Source organism: Tasmannia lanceolata, unplaced genomic scaffold (genome assembly GCF_043159265.1).
Source record: "Tasmannia lanceolata isolate RefF3 unplaced genomic scaffold, GAP_Taslan_0.1 ptg000003l, whole genome shotgun sequence".
Lineage (NCBI taxonomy): Eukaryota > Viridiplantae > Streptophyta > Magnoliopsida > Canellales > Winteraceae > Tasmannia > Tasmannia lanceolata.
The window spans coordinates 42,628,964-42,645,529 of record NW_027518680.1 but is presented as its reverse complement, the minus strand read 5'-3'; the positions used below and the strand labels follow the sequence as shown (position 1 = coordinate 42,645,529).

Below are 16,566 nucleotides of genomic sequence, written 5' to 3'. Positions count from 1 at the left end.
GGCGTTTTTGCCTATGAGTGCCTATATTACATTCAAACTTTGCACAATCCATGTGCTTAGTTACAAACCAATACAAAGCCACCATGTGGCACAAACAACTACCCACAATGTGAGCATAATAGCCACAAACAACAGCCTTCATTTGAATATAACAGTTCCCACTCTTTTTCAAAGTGTTGCCCAAGTGACGCCCAAGAGCGCTCAGGTTTGTCTTAACCGTTCCCCCCATTTGTAACCAAGCCAATGTGTTGCCAAATGCCCGGTGCCCACTGGTGCCTTGGTTTTGCTTGCATCCACGAATGAGTGCACACCAAATCTGGTGCTTACGAATGGTGCCCAACCAGCAAGTGCCCACAACCAGTCCAGTGCCTAACCAGTTCAATGCCCGATCAGTCCAGTGCCTAACCAGTTCAATGCCCGACCAGTCCAGTGCCTAACCAGTGCCTAACTAGTGCCCAACACCAGTCCAGTGCCTAACCAGTTCAATGTCCGACCAGTCCAGTGCCTAACCAGTGCCCAAAACCAGTCTAGTGCAAGATGAGTACAGCCCATGCCTATGCCCCTTATGCCATGCCAAAGCCTTGGTCCCATGGCCTTCTTCCCACCTTGATTTTCCAAGTGCACATTGGCAAGGGTGCAAGGTGCCACCACAAGCCAATGTGTGAACTAACATTTTAAGGGGGTGACAGTAAGGGACCTAGGACCCATAAGTGACACTGCAATGATCTTCGATCCCAGAAGTCTAGATCCGTTACCTGATTACGTAAATGGAAGGTATGATGGATTACCACCATATTCACCATTCTTGCCCGGTAATCCGGTCTTCAATTCCAAAAGTTAACTCTTTTGAATTTCTTTTAAAAAGCTCATTTAAACTCTCTTGATGTGCAAGCTACGAGACATACATCCTAGATGATCTAATTTCAATGTGATTCGTAGATGCATCTTTTTATTCTCTTGATTCAGTTTGGTTCAATTTATGTGAGAGTTCTCCTAAAATCTAATTTTAGGGAAGTCCTAAGTGTTTTAATCAGTTCAGTTAAGGGTTCGAAAAATAATAAAGAAATAAACAAAATAAAAATCCTAAAACCGTACTGGAGTGTGTGTAGGGTCGACTTGAGCTCGGAATGCCATCCAAGTTGCCTACGTACCCAAGCCTTACTGGGATCAAAGTTGACGTAGTTTGGTGGCCTAAACTAAGCTACATGCCTAACTCATCTAGGACACCGATCTAGACTGGACAGACTGTTTCAACAATTTTAAAAGAAATTAATTAATTCCAGTTTGATTACATTTTATTATCCTAGGACTCCATCTAAGATGCTATATGATCCTATCTAAATTCAAGACACTCCCTAGACTAATGCAGGTGCCCTATATCTTAGGTTAACTAGGCATGTCCTATAGGGAAAAGGGGTTAATTAGTAAATTCTAATCTATGGCTCATTTGCTAATAGTAGCAACCGGCTGTGATGAGGCTAACTGGACTCCTAACTCTAGGACTCCTTAAGACCTAGAACTTGATGTGACGTAAGTGTTCTTAAAGGGGGCTCTAAAGGCTCCTACGATGTGGGACCGTGATCCAACGGTTCCAGATTTGATCTGAGTTTGGGTTTGCCCAACCCAAGTTATTAAGGTAGTAATTTTCATCTTTTAAAGGGTTCCTATCACCTAGAAATCAGGTTTTCTAAGTCTCTAAGGGTAACTTCACCTAGATTAGGATTTTGACCAATTTAGCAAGTCGTGAAGACTTTTAGTAAGTTTTAACAATTTTTATCTAAACAATATGAGAATTATGATGTTTCTGGAATTTTGTGATGTTCTGGAATTTTTCATGATTTTAAGAATTTTATGTGATTTTTAATGATTTTTACAAATTTAAGCAATTTATTGGAGTTCTAATGCAACCGATAGCAAAAATCATCCAAATTGATCCAATTAACACTGGAACATGTTCATAATAATAGCAAATCACAGTAGAAATTTCACACATTATTTCTGGAATTTATTATTTTTAATAGATTTATTTATGTTCTTGCCGATTCAAATAAAAATCACTAAAAATATCAAAACATGCTCAAAAATTTTGAAAAATTCATAATATGATTTTTCTGGGCCAATCCATCTTATTATAGAATTTCAGCTTCCAAGGAGTTCATTTGATAACATCACTCTTATACATGTGGAAAATAATTATTTTTCATTAAAAAATTCAATAAAAATAATAAATAAACTCAAAATCCTTTCAAAATTTTTGTATGATCTTCAAATATCAAAAGGCTACCGAGAATAAAATTTCGTCAAATTTTGAATTATTTTGATATGTAAACAAATTTTTATTCGCCAAATATCATTTTTCTAGGTATTTTTTAAAAGAATTTTGAAATCATCAAGATGAAAGAATCCTACTGAAATTTTTGGATTTCTAATGTTCTTTTAACTCAATTAAAACTCAGAAAATATAACCTTAGAAAAAATCCTTGGTTTTGAACTAGTTTCTTTGAAAATTGACTCAAAGATCAATTGAAACCCTAATTCGTTGAACATCCTATTTTCTACATGTAAAATGGTTTTTCTTCCACAAAAATCAGTAATAATGTGAATTGGCCCATCATAAATCATATTATGATCATGCAAGACAATATCTCATGAATTCTCTACAAAAAACTATGGAAAACAAGAAAAAGACACCCTTAAACATGTTACTAGTTCTACTCTAAAAAGGGTTGAAGAACTAACATTTGATCGCAAATCCGAGGTCTCTAAGGCTTGTAATCCGAGATATACGCTTTAACAAGCCTTTGATATGCCAAAGAAAAACTCAAGTTTGACGAAGAGATGAGCCGCTTCGAATAATAGCCAAGAAGAGATGAAAGAGATGGGTTTGTTTCACTTGAATCCAAGGAAATATGGCAAATTCCTCCACAAAAAGGGGACAAATTTTTTGGGGGAGAGAATGGGCTGGACGAAATTGCAAGTCCTTAAAAGGTTGGTTTGATCTCCTTTTGTAAAGAAAGTTAGGGCAAAAAACAAGAATGTCAATTTTCCATGTGAGAGTTGTCATTCTACCTTTCTTTCTAATTTTCTCTATTGGCTTGCTTTTCTTTTTGATTCCTAATTGTAATTGTTTCCAAATTCCATACAAAAGGCTATCTTAATGGCCTAGGCATTCTATTTTGCATTTCTAAATATTATAGTTTCCAAAATAAATAAAAACCAATGCAAGATATCATGGTGATTCCCGTCCAAAAAGCACTGCCCAACTTTAAAGCTCGTTTTTGACTTCTTTAGCGGAAGTATCACGAAAAGTTGTAAACTACAAAGTTGTAGCCCTTTGAAAGATCTTTCCAACACATATTTACACTTTAAATTTGGCCAATCGGTTAAAGAGTTATGACAATTTTAGTGGGCTGGAATTCCCGTACAAATGACACTAGCTGATTTTAAAGCTCGTTTTTGACTTATTTCGTGGAAGAATCACGAAAAGTTGTAAACTAGAAAATTATAGCCCTTCTCGAGATGTTTCCAACAAGTACAAGTTTATGGTCGTTTTAGTGATCTGATCATATTAGCCCTTTCTCTTTCTCATCTTTTATGACATCCAACCCATTTCAAAGAATAATTCGAAATTTATAATGGTGGGCTCACACCATGTGATGCACATGGTGGGTCCTACACACATGGCCTAACCTCATTCACCTCTTGGAAAAATCGTTTTTGCCCAAAATGACGTCGTTTAATCAACACATATAAAAAAGTGACCAAAATGCCCCCAAACCGGAATACCCCTTTAAGGGCGAAGTTAAAAATAGCAAGTATGCGAAGGAAACTTAAAAAATAGAAAGTAATAAAGTTCGATGGACGACATCAAACATGACCATTTGGAATTCCTTAGAAATGCCTTTAGAACACAAAATTTCCAAGAAAGATAGAAACCCTGAGAAATTCTAAAAATAGTAGGTTCCCCAAAATACTTGAAATCAATTCAGACAGACTTTCGGGATAATCTGGGATACATTGGAAATGACCAAAATACCCCTAAGATGCAGATAATGATAAAACCGGGGAAAACCCTGAGAAATTCAAAAAATAACAGGTTTTCACACTTGATTGGAAACATAAGATACCATCAACTAGAGACTAATGGAATCCCCTAGAGACCTTCGGGATTGCGAAGCAACATTAAAACACTTAAAATGAGATGAAATTCCCCTAAAATGCGAGAATGCTTAACCTAATGCAGAAAACTGACTTGGGATTTAACAGACCAACCAAATCTCTCGCTTTTTAAAGCGTAGCAAAATGGGGGTGTCTACAAGTTGAAAACTTGAAAGTTGGAACTTAAAACTTAATTATTTTTTTAATGGCAGGCAATTGCATTAAATACGGAAAAAGACCGAAGAGGTCTATACAAATAAAGAGACAGAAAAAAAAAAGAAATACCAGAACACACCCCACTACAAGCGTCAAGGAGGAAGGAAGCCAAATTGCTCAACTCTCTCCCTCAAGACACCATATCTAGCTAAACTGTGCACCACACTATTAGCTGACCACCTAACATGATGGAAAGAAATCGATGCATCCCCCACGCTGTCTTGTATGTCATTGAAGAAAGAGGCAAATCTCCAAGGGAAGGAATGAGAGCCACTAAGCCACTTTATCACATTGAGCGTCTCCTACTACTACCTTATTCAATTCTTCATTCTCAAGATATCTTATTCCTTGGTAGATAGCATGCACTTCAGTTTCATTGCGCAAGCGACTCCAATGGGACCTGCAAAAGCCCACTTCATAGCTCTAAGTTCATCTCTCAAGACTCCTCCAATTCCGGCAGGACCATGATTCCCCATGCTAGACCCCCGTTGAAGTTTAGCTTCAAAACCCATGTGTGGGAGGCTCCCGGTCTTACAATCTTGGGTTCTTGGCCTGAACCACCACAAATTTCCTTCCAAACATACCATAAATCATGGGCGGATACAAATCTAAAGCAAGGAAAAGTTTTCACCCATGATTAATTATTTTTATACATGCAAGTTACTAGCATATAGTTATTTATATTTTGTGCTTACTGCTTTATCTATGTGCTATTAGATTATATTTTTTACATGCTTCATCTTTTGATATATAATTATATTTTTTTTCAACTGAATTTCCGTTATTGGCAAAAACTCTTACGAGTCACGAGTTATAAAATTGAGAAATCCACTGGTCGAGTCATGGGTTGACAACTTTGGCTTGTAGCTAGTGAATAGGAGTTAGTGTTACTAATAGAGTTTGTTTCTATTTGGGACTCTTGACTCTTTAGTTATAGGATTTAAATCGGAAGTTTGCTTTAAGAAGGATTACTAGCATGATAGGTCTAGAACTCTCTAAGTGGGTAGGACTTTATTACTAGTAGTGTTTTTCCTCTGCAAATTTCGTGGAAATGGATTGTTTATATATATTGCAAGGCCATATGGCCTTTGACATGATGGAACATGAAATAAAAACGCAGTCTTGCATCTTGAAAAATTTTCTATGGTGTCAAGCCTTTTCTCTACAAGTGATGCTTGATCCATCTATGTGGGAATCCTAGAAGCACAGGGGAGAGGTTCCTTAGAACCCTGGTGGGATTCCAGGTTACATCTTGTAGACACCCCATTTTTTCAAGGTTGTGCTAATGATAGGTTGTCACGAGAATGTTTCCTATGATGAGTCCCAGAGCTTCTCTCGTCTTTCTCTTGATCTTATCAAGTTTTCCGAGTGAAAATATTTCCTTAAAACGAATTTGTTTCAAAGTTAAACCGAAACCCGTCTTTGAACGGCACCCGCCTTTCACGGCACTACCAAAAAGCCCGTTTTTACACGGCATTGAACCAACAACTAACTATTGGAGCAAAAAACTGCTTCTCGGGAACAAAGAATTAATTCCAGGAATCAAAAAACCACTTTTTGAAGTAAAAATCCCCCCTGCGATTTCCTAAAAATCACAATTTGCGATTTTGATTCCAAATTGCACGTCTGCGATTTGCCTACCGACTGACATTGGTGTCAGAGCAATTCGCAGGTTGCTATTTCAAATCACAACCTGCGATTTCCAGATTTTCCCCTATATATAGAAGTGAAAACCAGTTTAAAAAGCATATCAGAACCATTTGAGTTTTTGTTTTCAGATTAGAAACAGATCAGGATCATCTAGATTTTGATTTCCATCTTTTGCTTTTCCCAGAAATTAGTTTCTTTCAAAATTCCTAGTTTCCTTTTGAAGAGAGAGAGAGAGAGAGAGAGAGAGAGAGAGAGAGAGAGAGAGAGATACTAGAGAAGCTTTTGGAATTTTCTTAGAAACTGGTTTATTGCCATACTTGACTATTCAGTTTCTTCCAAAATTCCTTACAAACTCCGGGCGTCGTACTTTGCCGAAATTTTGAGGACTCAAAGCGACACCACACTCCTGCGAGCTCTAGGACACCGGCACTCTGTCGAAATTCCTAGAGCTACACCACTTGCTAGGTATTTTTACCAGCTTTCTGTATTTCATTTACAAAACTCAGAAGTGGGTGCTATAGGGTCTGGGATCCTTTGGCCCCAAACCCTTAGCATAAATCCCCTCATTCTCCTTATTTTTAAACGAAGGATATTTTATTAATTCCGGTTATTTATATGCAACAAGCAATCTGATTAACCATAGATTGTTCTTCTCGGTTTTCGTCAGTGATACGAGGAAATATGTGCTTCGACCCCCCCCCCCCCCCCCGATGTCTGGAATCCAAAACAACGTCTATCCCAATTATTTAGTATTGTTGTTTATAAATACACTAGATTAAGGAAATTCCCTTCATTAAACCCTTTTCACTCTTCGTAAAGATTTTCTCGAGTTCTCACTCTTACCCGTTGGTAATCAACTAGCTTGAAATCGTCTTCGCTTCTAGGTGCTCATTTGACTTGTTCAAGAGGGTTTACACCTAAGAAGTAGATTTATGGGCAATCTCAATCTTGTGAGCATTACTGTTCGTCGAAGATTGAACTAAAGAAAATCCTTTTCTTTTTCTGTATTCAATAAATAACAAAAGACCTACTTTCTTTACTATTTTCACCCTCACTTCTGTTTGAAATCCAACCAGAGAATAAGCTTAATCGTAATAAGGGTTTTAAAACTAATTCTGTTAAGTTTTCCCAAAACCGCCAAGTCAAGTCAAGAGACCGGGTTTACTCGGGCATGAGAGGTGCCTAATACCTTCCCCGAATGTAACCATATCCCTTACCCAGATTTCTGTTGAGACCATGCCTTAAAACAGACTTAATTACGGGTTCTAGGCCCTAACCTAGATGGTAGCTTTGGTCACTGTCTTTTTTATGAAGTTCAGATCTTTATCCCTAATTCATCAGAAACACAGACATCAGTCCTAGGCCCTAACCTAGGTGGCGACTCTGAGAATCTATTTTCTGTGAAATTCGGATCTTTATCCCGAGTTCACAGGAAACGCTCGCATTTACAAACACTCCGTGACCAAAGAAAACAAAAAATGACAATAACCAACGAGCAGCAACACACACGTGCCAGGACGCGTGGGGAGATCTCGGAGGGGCGCACCCTCCAGATCTGGGATCCACCCATCTCTACCTATTCCCTTCAATGTTTTTTTTTCTCTTGTATTTTTTTCTTTCATATCACTTCTGTTGTCTGCAACTAGTCGTACTCCGACGATCATAGCCATTTATCTAGGGTTGCTGCTCGGGTCGGGTTGAGGCCAACCCGAACCCAACTTGAGGGGCCATGTGCTTAATCCTAACCCGACCTGACCCGAATCTCAACCCGAAGGGAGTCAACCCGACCCAACCCGCATATGTTTTTTCTCAACCCGAACCCGACCCGAGTTGCAGAAGAGAAAAAAGAAATTAGTAACAACAGGGGAAGAAAAGAAGATGAGAAAGAACCCAGGCCACATCTTCTAATAGAGGGACTTCCAGGTCGTCTCCACGGAAGTGCAGATATGCTGCCGACAAGAAAATGGCCTTCTTCCAGCTGTTTACTGTTAATGTTTAAGCGCTGCTGGTCTGGAGGAGGAAATCTGGAAGAGCTTCCATTACTCACTCATATTTTTTAGAAAGAAAAAGAAAATAGCCCATACAGACTAGGATTGTGGTTTTACAGGGAAGGAGACAAATAGAACTAATGGTGATAGCGACATTTCCCAAAAAAGAAACGAATGATGGCCAGAGACTGACAAAAGGAACAGACAAATAAACTATTAGTGCTAAGAAAAGACAAATAAAGAGCACGCCTATAAAAAAGAAAACACAATCAATGCAAACAAAGGGAAATAGAGTATTATATTATAAATCACTTGAATAGTGTGCCAGCATAGTTGTCTTTAGGTTTTTTACGAAAAAAAATTCGGGTTAGGTTGTCAAACATAACCCAACCCGAATCTTATTCGGGTTCATTTTTTTTGACCCGAACCCAACCCGACCCGAGTGGTGCTCAACCCAACCCAACCCCAGTGGTGCTCAACCCAACCCAGGAAAAAATCGGGTTTAACCCGTCGGGTTCGGATTGAGCCCGACCCAAGTTGCACCCCTACATTTATCTAACTGTCCGATCTTGTCCAAACTTTAGGCTTTGCTCCTATTTCTTAATTGTCCTTACATATCCAAATCCTAGAGTGATCTAACAGGTAGATTTGAATTCAAAATCAGATTTGGACCAGCCATTGTTCTCTGTTTTTTTTTAATGGATTGGATCATCCATTGTTAAAAATTGCAAATTCAGTCTTTTCACCTAGATCAAATATCCAATAGTTGGATTTGCGTCAATTTTGGATATCTTGGCGCCTATAATATTTTCTAAGGTGCAACGTGATCCAACTGTCGGATACTGTTGTATAATCAATTTTCATATATGTTGATCTGACTTTTTTTTATCTAATCGATGCCAAATCGAAATATTGTCATCTTGTGGTGCTTTCCTAACACCCATATAAATGTCGCAACGATCTAACGATCACATCTCCTCTGATTACCCTGCTTTCGTAGATCAAACGAGATCTGTTACACCAGTCTTCACAGCCCATGTTCAGAATCCCAATCTTTAATCAATTAATCTCCTCTCATAGATCTCTCCTGCATCAATCAATCATATACCATCCCTTTTCCAGTCTTCCACCCTTCTTTGAATTCTTTCAACAATGCTATTGGAGGCTTCTGTCTTGAGCCTTCCTTTTTAGAGAGGAGTGCAAATGTAATTTTACCTCCGGTGCATTGTAACTGTTGTGATCATTACAAAGTTTAGGTAGGTGGCTCCTCAACTGTTGTGTTTATAACCCTTGCATTTTTTTGAACTGTAAGGCTTGGGTGCTTGAGGCATCCTCAACTTGATGGTGCAGATATGGGGCATGCATGACATGAAGTGTTTATGTGGCTTCCTGACCTATGATACTCGGTACCTGTCCCATGTATTGTTTCTGACACAAAACACGACCTATATCTTACCAGATACTGTATGGATACTTCTATTTGTCAATTATTCTTAAAAATAACCTTATGCATTTTGCTTTCTAGTGTTGACCTTTTGCAATTATAAATTTGAGAATGAGTATTGTAATATAGTACTAATTCCAACTCCCTTGTTGAATTCAGTTAAGTTTTATATTGTTTTAATTATACACGTCTTTTCCACCATTCAGGAAAAAAAAATATACACCGTTCAAAAATAAAAATAAAAATTGTCTTGTCCCTACTTGTGTCCATGTCCTGGATTTCAAAAAATTCTATTTTGTATCTATATTCTTGTGACGGTGTCCGTGTCCGTATCCATATCCTTATTTGGGTATTCCGCGTTCTTGACTTGCCAAATATCCGCTAAAACTCATAGTTGATCTAGAGTTTTTTTTTTTTTTCAATTTTTTTTCGTTCTTTTCCTCACTCAAACAAGGCCTTTAAATTGTAGTTCTAGGTGGATACTTAAATGTAGCTAAGCTTAAAGTTCTATATTTACCAACACATGGTGTCTTATCATTTAATTGTTTGTGATTGAGAGTAGCCGAGTGTTTGATGATAGTTAAATACATAACTAGGCTCATCTCATATCGTAGCAGTCCAGATGGATTTTGCAAAACTGCATTAAATTTTTTTGAGGAATGCTGTTTCAACACGCTGAAATGGTTTGTTAAATAAATGTGGTCAGAGATGGGTACTCTTATTGCGCCGACAATTTGAAAGCATCAGAAACATCGGCATTGTTGGCCTGTCACAATAGCATATTCAAAGTTTTAGTAACAACCAAAGTATACTTGCATAGTCATATAGTTTTAGATGTCATACTTAATGATGAGTTCCGATATGGTGTCCGCACATACATCCGAAGTATAGTGGGGTCCTCAAATTTGGGTGATCTAAACCCTTCATTTGTTGGTCCCTATAGTAGATGGTCAGTGCCCCAAAAACCATCTCCGTAGGATGATCCTAACCCCCGATATGTGGACACTGTTGAACTTGTGGCTCCATGTGTATTACCATGGTAATACATGCACTTTCACCATATAATATCTCCTTAACTATATCACTGTGGATCCCGGATAGCAGAGGGGGCGCGCTGTCTACAATCACAGTATGTTGTGATAATTCACCAATGTAGTGTGTCCTTTTTGCTGTAAGATCCATGTTGGTAGTGGGCAAGAATGTACTTTGGGTGTTGGTAAAATGCTGAGTTACTAAACTAGATCGTAAAGTAATGAAGCTGTTAAGTTCCATACTTCATGACATCAAATAAAAACCTTTGTGGGCTCTCTCCCTCCCTCCCTAGGTCGACGGAATCCCTAGGGAGGGAGGCGTCTCTCTCTCTCTGTCTCTTTGTCTCTCTCTCTCTCTCTCTCTCTCTCTCTCTCTCTCTCTCTCTCTCTTCTTGCCCTCTCTCTATCTCTCTCTCTCTCTCTCTTCTTGCCCTCTCTCTATCTCTCTCTCTCTCTCTCTCTCTTCTTGCCCTGTCTCTTTCTCCTTTTTTTATCTCTCTCCCTCTCTCTTTCTGATCTCTCCCGCTCCCTTTGGTCTCTCTCTCTCTCTCTCTCTGATCTATCTATCTCTTGATGGGCAAGGGAGAAGAAGGTGGCTGAATGTTGCCCGGATATGGGCCGATCTCGCAGGAATTGCAGAGATGGTGGCTGGAGGGGCGGAATGGCTGGATCTGGGCTCGAGAAGGTCGGATTTAAAGGTGAAAAGGCCGGATATGGTTAGGGTTGATAGAGAAAATGGGTGGGGGAGTCGTTGGAGGCTGTGGAAGGGGCCGATGTAAGGAACATGGTGTCCGGATTCAGGGAAAAAGGGGAGGAGGTTGGATGTGGAGGTGAGGGAGGTTGTGGACAGTGGCAATGAGACGCATTAGTAGCCATGTAGGGTTAGGGTTTGAAGGAGAAGGAGGAGGGGAGTATTAGGGTTGTTAGGGTTAGGGTTGAAGGGGGAAGGAGGAGGGGAGTATTATAGTTTTTAGGGTCATGGTTTAAGGTTAGGGCTTGGAGTATACTTTCGGATGGGATGATTTTTGGGTTAGTAGAAGTAGATTTTGGAGAGGATGGTGGAAGGATTTGATATATTTTTAATGGGGACACGCCGGTGTTTGGTGGTGGTTCGAGGTGGAGGCCGCCCGAGATCAAATGATGATGTTGGGTGGTTGGCTATCGTGCACGGTCAGGAGCACACAATAGCTCTGGGCCTTCGAGCGAGCGGGATTTTTGAAAATTGAATTTGCTAGCTAGATTGTGGTGGAGAAATTGGTGTGACGTGGGAGGTCACAATCTTGACTTGGTAGACCCCGCAAATATGGCACTTTTTGCTGGATTCGATTCAATTGAGGCTATTGGTTAATGTAAAGGGTAATGTGTTTTTCTTTTGGGCCAAGGAGAATGCTCCTGGGCAATTCATACTATGTAAATCTCGTGGGATTACTAGTCCCCATTGTAATTTTGCTGGTATGAATATATTTGTCAATTTTCAAAAAATAAAATATAAAAACCTTTGTGTTGCATCTTTGCTTACTTTGGTACCTTTTATGGATGGGATTGTGTTGTGTGCTTTGAATCTTAACTTTTTTTTTTCTTCATAATTAACCTGTTCATATTTAAATGGGACACAAGTAATAAATGATACAAAGAAGCCATATATGATGCACTAGGTAAGTATTCAGGCCCATTGCATTTCACTTTTTTTACAATTAAGGAGAATTTACCCAGAGTGAGAGAGAAATACAAAGAGGACGAGATCACCCCAGACAAACTGCAGGAGGAAAAATAACTGAAAAGAAAAGGAAAAAAAAGTGAACAAAAGCTAGCCAATCATTATGTTAAATGGAATTCCTCCCCGATAACTATTTCTTCTTAACCACACACACACTCCCAATTATTGCACTTCCCAACCCTAACAAAGTCAAATAACAGACACTATGCCTCTATTTTGTCATATATTTTTCATAATCTCACGCTTCTTCGATCAACAGAGATAGTTGTCGTAAACTGATTATTAAAGACAGAACTAGTCTCTTGCCCCCTTTTTTTTGAAACGGTAGCAAAAAACTTTTTTAAAATCAAAGACATGAATGAAGTCTCAACTCTCAAGTCTCTTTCCTTAATTAAAAATGACTTTACTTTTAAACAAGTCTCTTTCCTTGATTTAAAGGAAAGTCATTTTGTGATTTTCATCCTCACTTTGTTGATATTAACCTTATCATTTGAATAAGTTGTTTCATTTTCTATTTGATTATATTGCTTGATAAATATTTTTACAAAGGTGAGAAAGAATTTACTAAAAGTCCAAACAAAATACGTTGATAGGAGCCGAGGTGGCCCATAGAAGAAAGAAAACAGAAAAAAGAAATATGATCGATCTACACCTCTTTTGTGGGATTTTTGGTGTTGGATTCTAGATGGTTTTTGCACTTCCTTTTAGAATTCGATGGGCCATATTGCTTAACATTTGTGTGGATTTGATGGTCCAAACCATCAATCCAATCACATGAATCAGCCTTCACTGTTTCTGGTATTTATATTATAATATTAAGCCCATGTAAGAATTTAACAAAGGAATGTGGCAAAACTCAATGTTTAACCAGGGAATCTTCATAAAAACCGTGCTTTTGAAATCTGGGATATGAATTGCAGTGAATGCTCATTAATCTTTTCTTATCATTTATTTAGTGTTGTTATATCTGCAGCAATTGCCACTGTTGTTACCATCGCAGAGATACTGAAGAACAATGGACTGGCTGTTGAGAAGAGTGAGATTCTGCCGCCTTTTGTGTTTCTAACTTCAAGCAAGTATCAAACCAATTTTTTTTTTTTTTTTTTAATTCTTATCTGCAGAGATCATGACATCAACGGTTGATATGAAAGATGAATCGAGAGGACGGCCTATCCAAAAGGCAAAGGTAGATTTGAAGAATGCATTTTATATGGGTTTCTCCTATTGCATTCTTTGTTATGCCATCTTTGAGAGGTAACATTTTCGGCTCTTCTGTATATATAGATTGAGATATTGCTGGGGAAGACGGAGAACTTTGATGAGTTGATGGCTGCTGCGGCGGAGGAGAGGGAATTGGCCGACGGTGAGGGCCAAAGCTGAGTAAAGGTGAAGTTCTGAAGTTCTGCATTTGCTTTTGTTGTTTTTGTGGCGGGGCCAACTTTTAATCCTTTTAATGATCCTTGTCTTGCGGATATTGAGCTTTCCTGTGGTGAAAGAGTTTAGTAGATATGGTTGTCACAGTCGAAGTAGGGTGGGTATAAACAAATTCTGGCTATTCAAAATTTGATTTTGTTATGTGTTTTTCGCATAATGTTTTACAAATGGTTTCACCGTGAGAGATGTTAAATGGTATTTGAAAGTTCCAAGAACCAGTGCGTTGGGAAAACATAACTGCATGTGAAAAGAAAACCTTATCTGCAGCATGTTTTTCGTTCCTTTTTCTTCCTTTTTACAGTCTCTTGGTTGCAAGTATATGAGAATGGTAGACTTGTAGATTAATCTAGTACAGTGCCACCGTATGTAGCGCAATTAGGCATGGGGATTAAACAATTGTCTTATAGGTTTTTTGATGCTGCTAGTGTTTAGTACCGTTTCTTGTTCTCGCCTTACTTGATTTAAGAGACTTCCAAATTAAGTGGAATACTTGTGGATCGAGATTTTAGTTTGTTGGAGATGGAGTTATCTTTTGAGTTTGGAGTATTGAGCGGTGTATGTTGATTCTATAGAAATTTGTAATCGATACAGGATTCCATAAACAATACATAAAACTAGGGCTGGACATGGTCTGAAGAACCGAACCGAACCGGCTGCATCGGTTTGGTTCGGTTCTAAAATTTGTTCGGTTCAGTTCTGGTTCCCAAATCTTGGAACCGATGGATTTCGGTTCGGTTTTGGTTTTGGGGATGAGGAACCGAGAACCGAACCGAACCGAGAATTCTTTCCATTATGTTATTATTTTCGTATCATTTTATTAAATATTAACAAGAAAGGGGGGTGTTGATACCATTCATGAGGCTATGAATTGGTTAATTCTTTAACAAAAGAAAGGGCTGCTAATATCATTATGAAGGTTCAAAAAACCAACACAACAGGTTCAGAAAACCTACACAACAGGTTAAAAAACCTACCATTTGAACTCCTTGTATACCTAGAACCGAACCGAACCGAATGAAATCGGTTCTGGTTCGGTTCAGTTTCAGGTTTGCCTGGTTTGGTTCTGGTTCCAGTATTTGGGAACCGATGATTGGTGGTTCGGTTATGGGTTTACCCCAAAACCGAACCCAACCAGGTCCACCCTTACATAAAACTAAGGAGTTTCAATAACAAATTTAGTTGTATATTTATTTAGTTTTTGATGAATTATGGGCATTCATTCTGCTCTCTGACAGTAAAGGCAACTTGGAACTTGAGAGGTAGATAGATATGATCCATCCTATGGACAACTAGCAGACTGTTGACTTATCCATCCTTGCCAATGACCTCTGTATTCTGTATCATCTGTGTAAGATAGTTATGAATACAGATACCATTAAAAAAAAAGGAAGTTTTGAATACAGATGCATTTTGCAGTAACATCTGTTCAGTCAGAAGACTCAGAACCATGTGCGAAATTAGATTTAGATTGAGCATTAGCGGCAGGCGTAGTTACAAATGCTATACTGTCTCACTGCAAGAGGGTTGGGCTAACAAGAACGCAATGCTCCGTAATAGATTGAAGAATGAAACCGTTGAAGACAATGATCAGTAAAGGCTATACAGGTAATCAGTGCATTTCATCCCTTTTGAGACGTGGATGGTTAGTGTGTAGCCCAATCCACCTACAGTTAAGTCTAGATAGATTAAGCCAAATAGAGTTCTATTCTCAGTGGAACTCTAGGAGGCCTTTTCTATAAATATGGGGTCAGTCTTTGCGGCCATCTAGCTTGGCCAAAGGAGATCTCTCCCATCAGAGATTAGGCAGGCCAAAGAAGCAGTAGATGATCCAGCTCAGTCGATCACCGCCATGGCCGATCGAGATATGTTTTCAATCTTTCTTTTGTACTCTAGTAATTTGCAAGGTTAGATCCTTTAGATTAATTTGTTTTATTATGTTTGTGATCATGCATATTGATTGAATATCATGATCCTAAGTTTGTGATTAATTTTGATCATGGCATATTGGCATATTGATTAATTGTGTACTCTAGTAATTTGCAAGGTTAGATTCTTTAGATTAATTTGTTTTATTATGTTTGTGATCATGGCATATTGATTGAATGCCGTGATCCTAAGTTCTACAAGGGAGCCTCACCTCGTGTAATGATTAAACGTGTAAGAATGGATATGCTCACACATTGGATACTGTGTTTATTCCTCTAACAACAAGACTTCATTGCTTCTTGTTGTTGCAATGACAAGATTCTTGATGTAAATTCGCGCAAATATTTTGTTCATCGTTTTTTTCAGCTTTCTGTGTGGTTTGTTTGAACACTTGGGAAAGGAGGGTGGTGTGGAGAAGAGAGGTTTAAGAGATGATTATGCTTGCATTCTACTTAGGATTTTACATGCAATCAAATGCAATATCAATTTACTTTTGATGCATTCTACTAAGACTACTTAAAGACCACATCATTACTATTTTACCCCACTTGACAACTACTCTACGTGGAGATAGGTGTAACGGACCCTTTGTGATCTCCAATGGCCAAGAATCCAAGTTAATGGGCTGATTCTGTTTAGTTAAATTATATGTATTTTGGTCGTTGGGAGTTGAAGGTTGCGGCTTTTCACCTTCCACTCATGTCAAATCACTTCTGTATTAATTTGGCACTCTTTAGCTTTGATTTTGGCACATCCCACTTTCTTATTTGCTGTTTTTTTTGTTTTTTAAAGTTGGTTGCTAATAGACTTCTGGGAATTATAACAAAGCTTGTTGTTCAAGTACACTACTGAAACAGGAGGGGAGTATGGATATCATTTGCAGTAGTTTTGGAGATAGGAATTCTAGTCAAATCATAGACAAAGGGAACCATACTATGATTGACCAATAGGGTCCCCCTTGTAGATGGGCGCGCCATTATACTATTAGTTATGGGATATGAT

The 16,566-nt window shown here is 38.5% G+C and overlaps 1 protein-coding gene across 1 annotated transcript in view; it reads left to right on the top strand.

The window, feature by feature from the left end:
• LOC143854715 (uncharacterized protein At2g34160-like) overlaps positions 1–13,931 on the top strand; it is a 31,660-nt gene extending 17,729 nt beyond the window's left edge. Inside the window, exons 3-5 of the mRNA XM_077364815.1 lie at positions 13,178–13,240; positions 13,326–13,390; positions 13,489–13,931. Of these exons, the coding sequence (XP_077220930.1) occupies positions 13,178–13,240; positions 13,326–13,390; positions 13,489–13,584 (224 nt within the window). The 3' untranslated portion in view covers positions 13,585–13,931. The remainder of the gene's footprint in view (positions 1–13,177; positions 13,241–13,325; positions 13,391–13,488) is intronic.
• Positions 13,932–16,566: the final 2,635 nt, after the last annotated feature.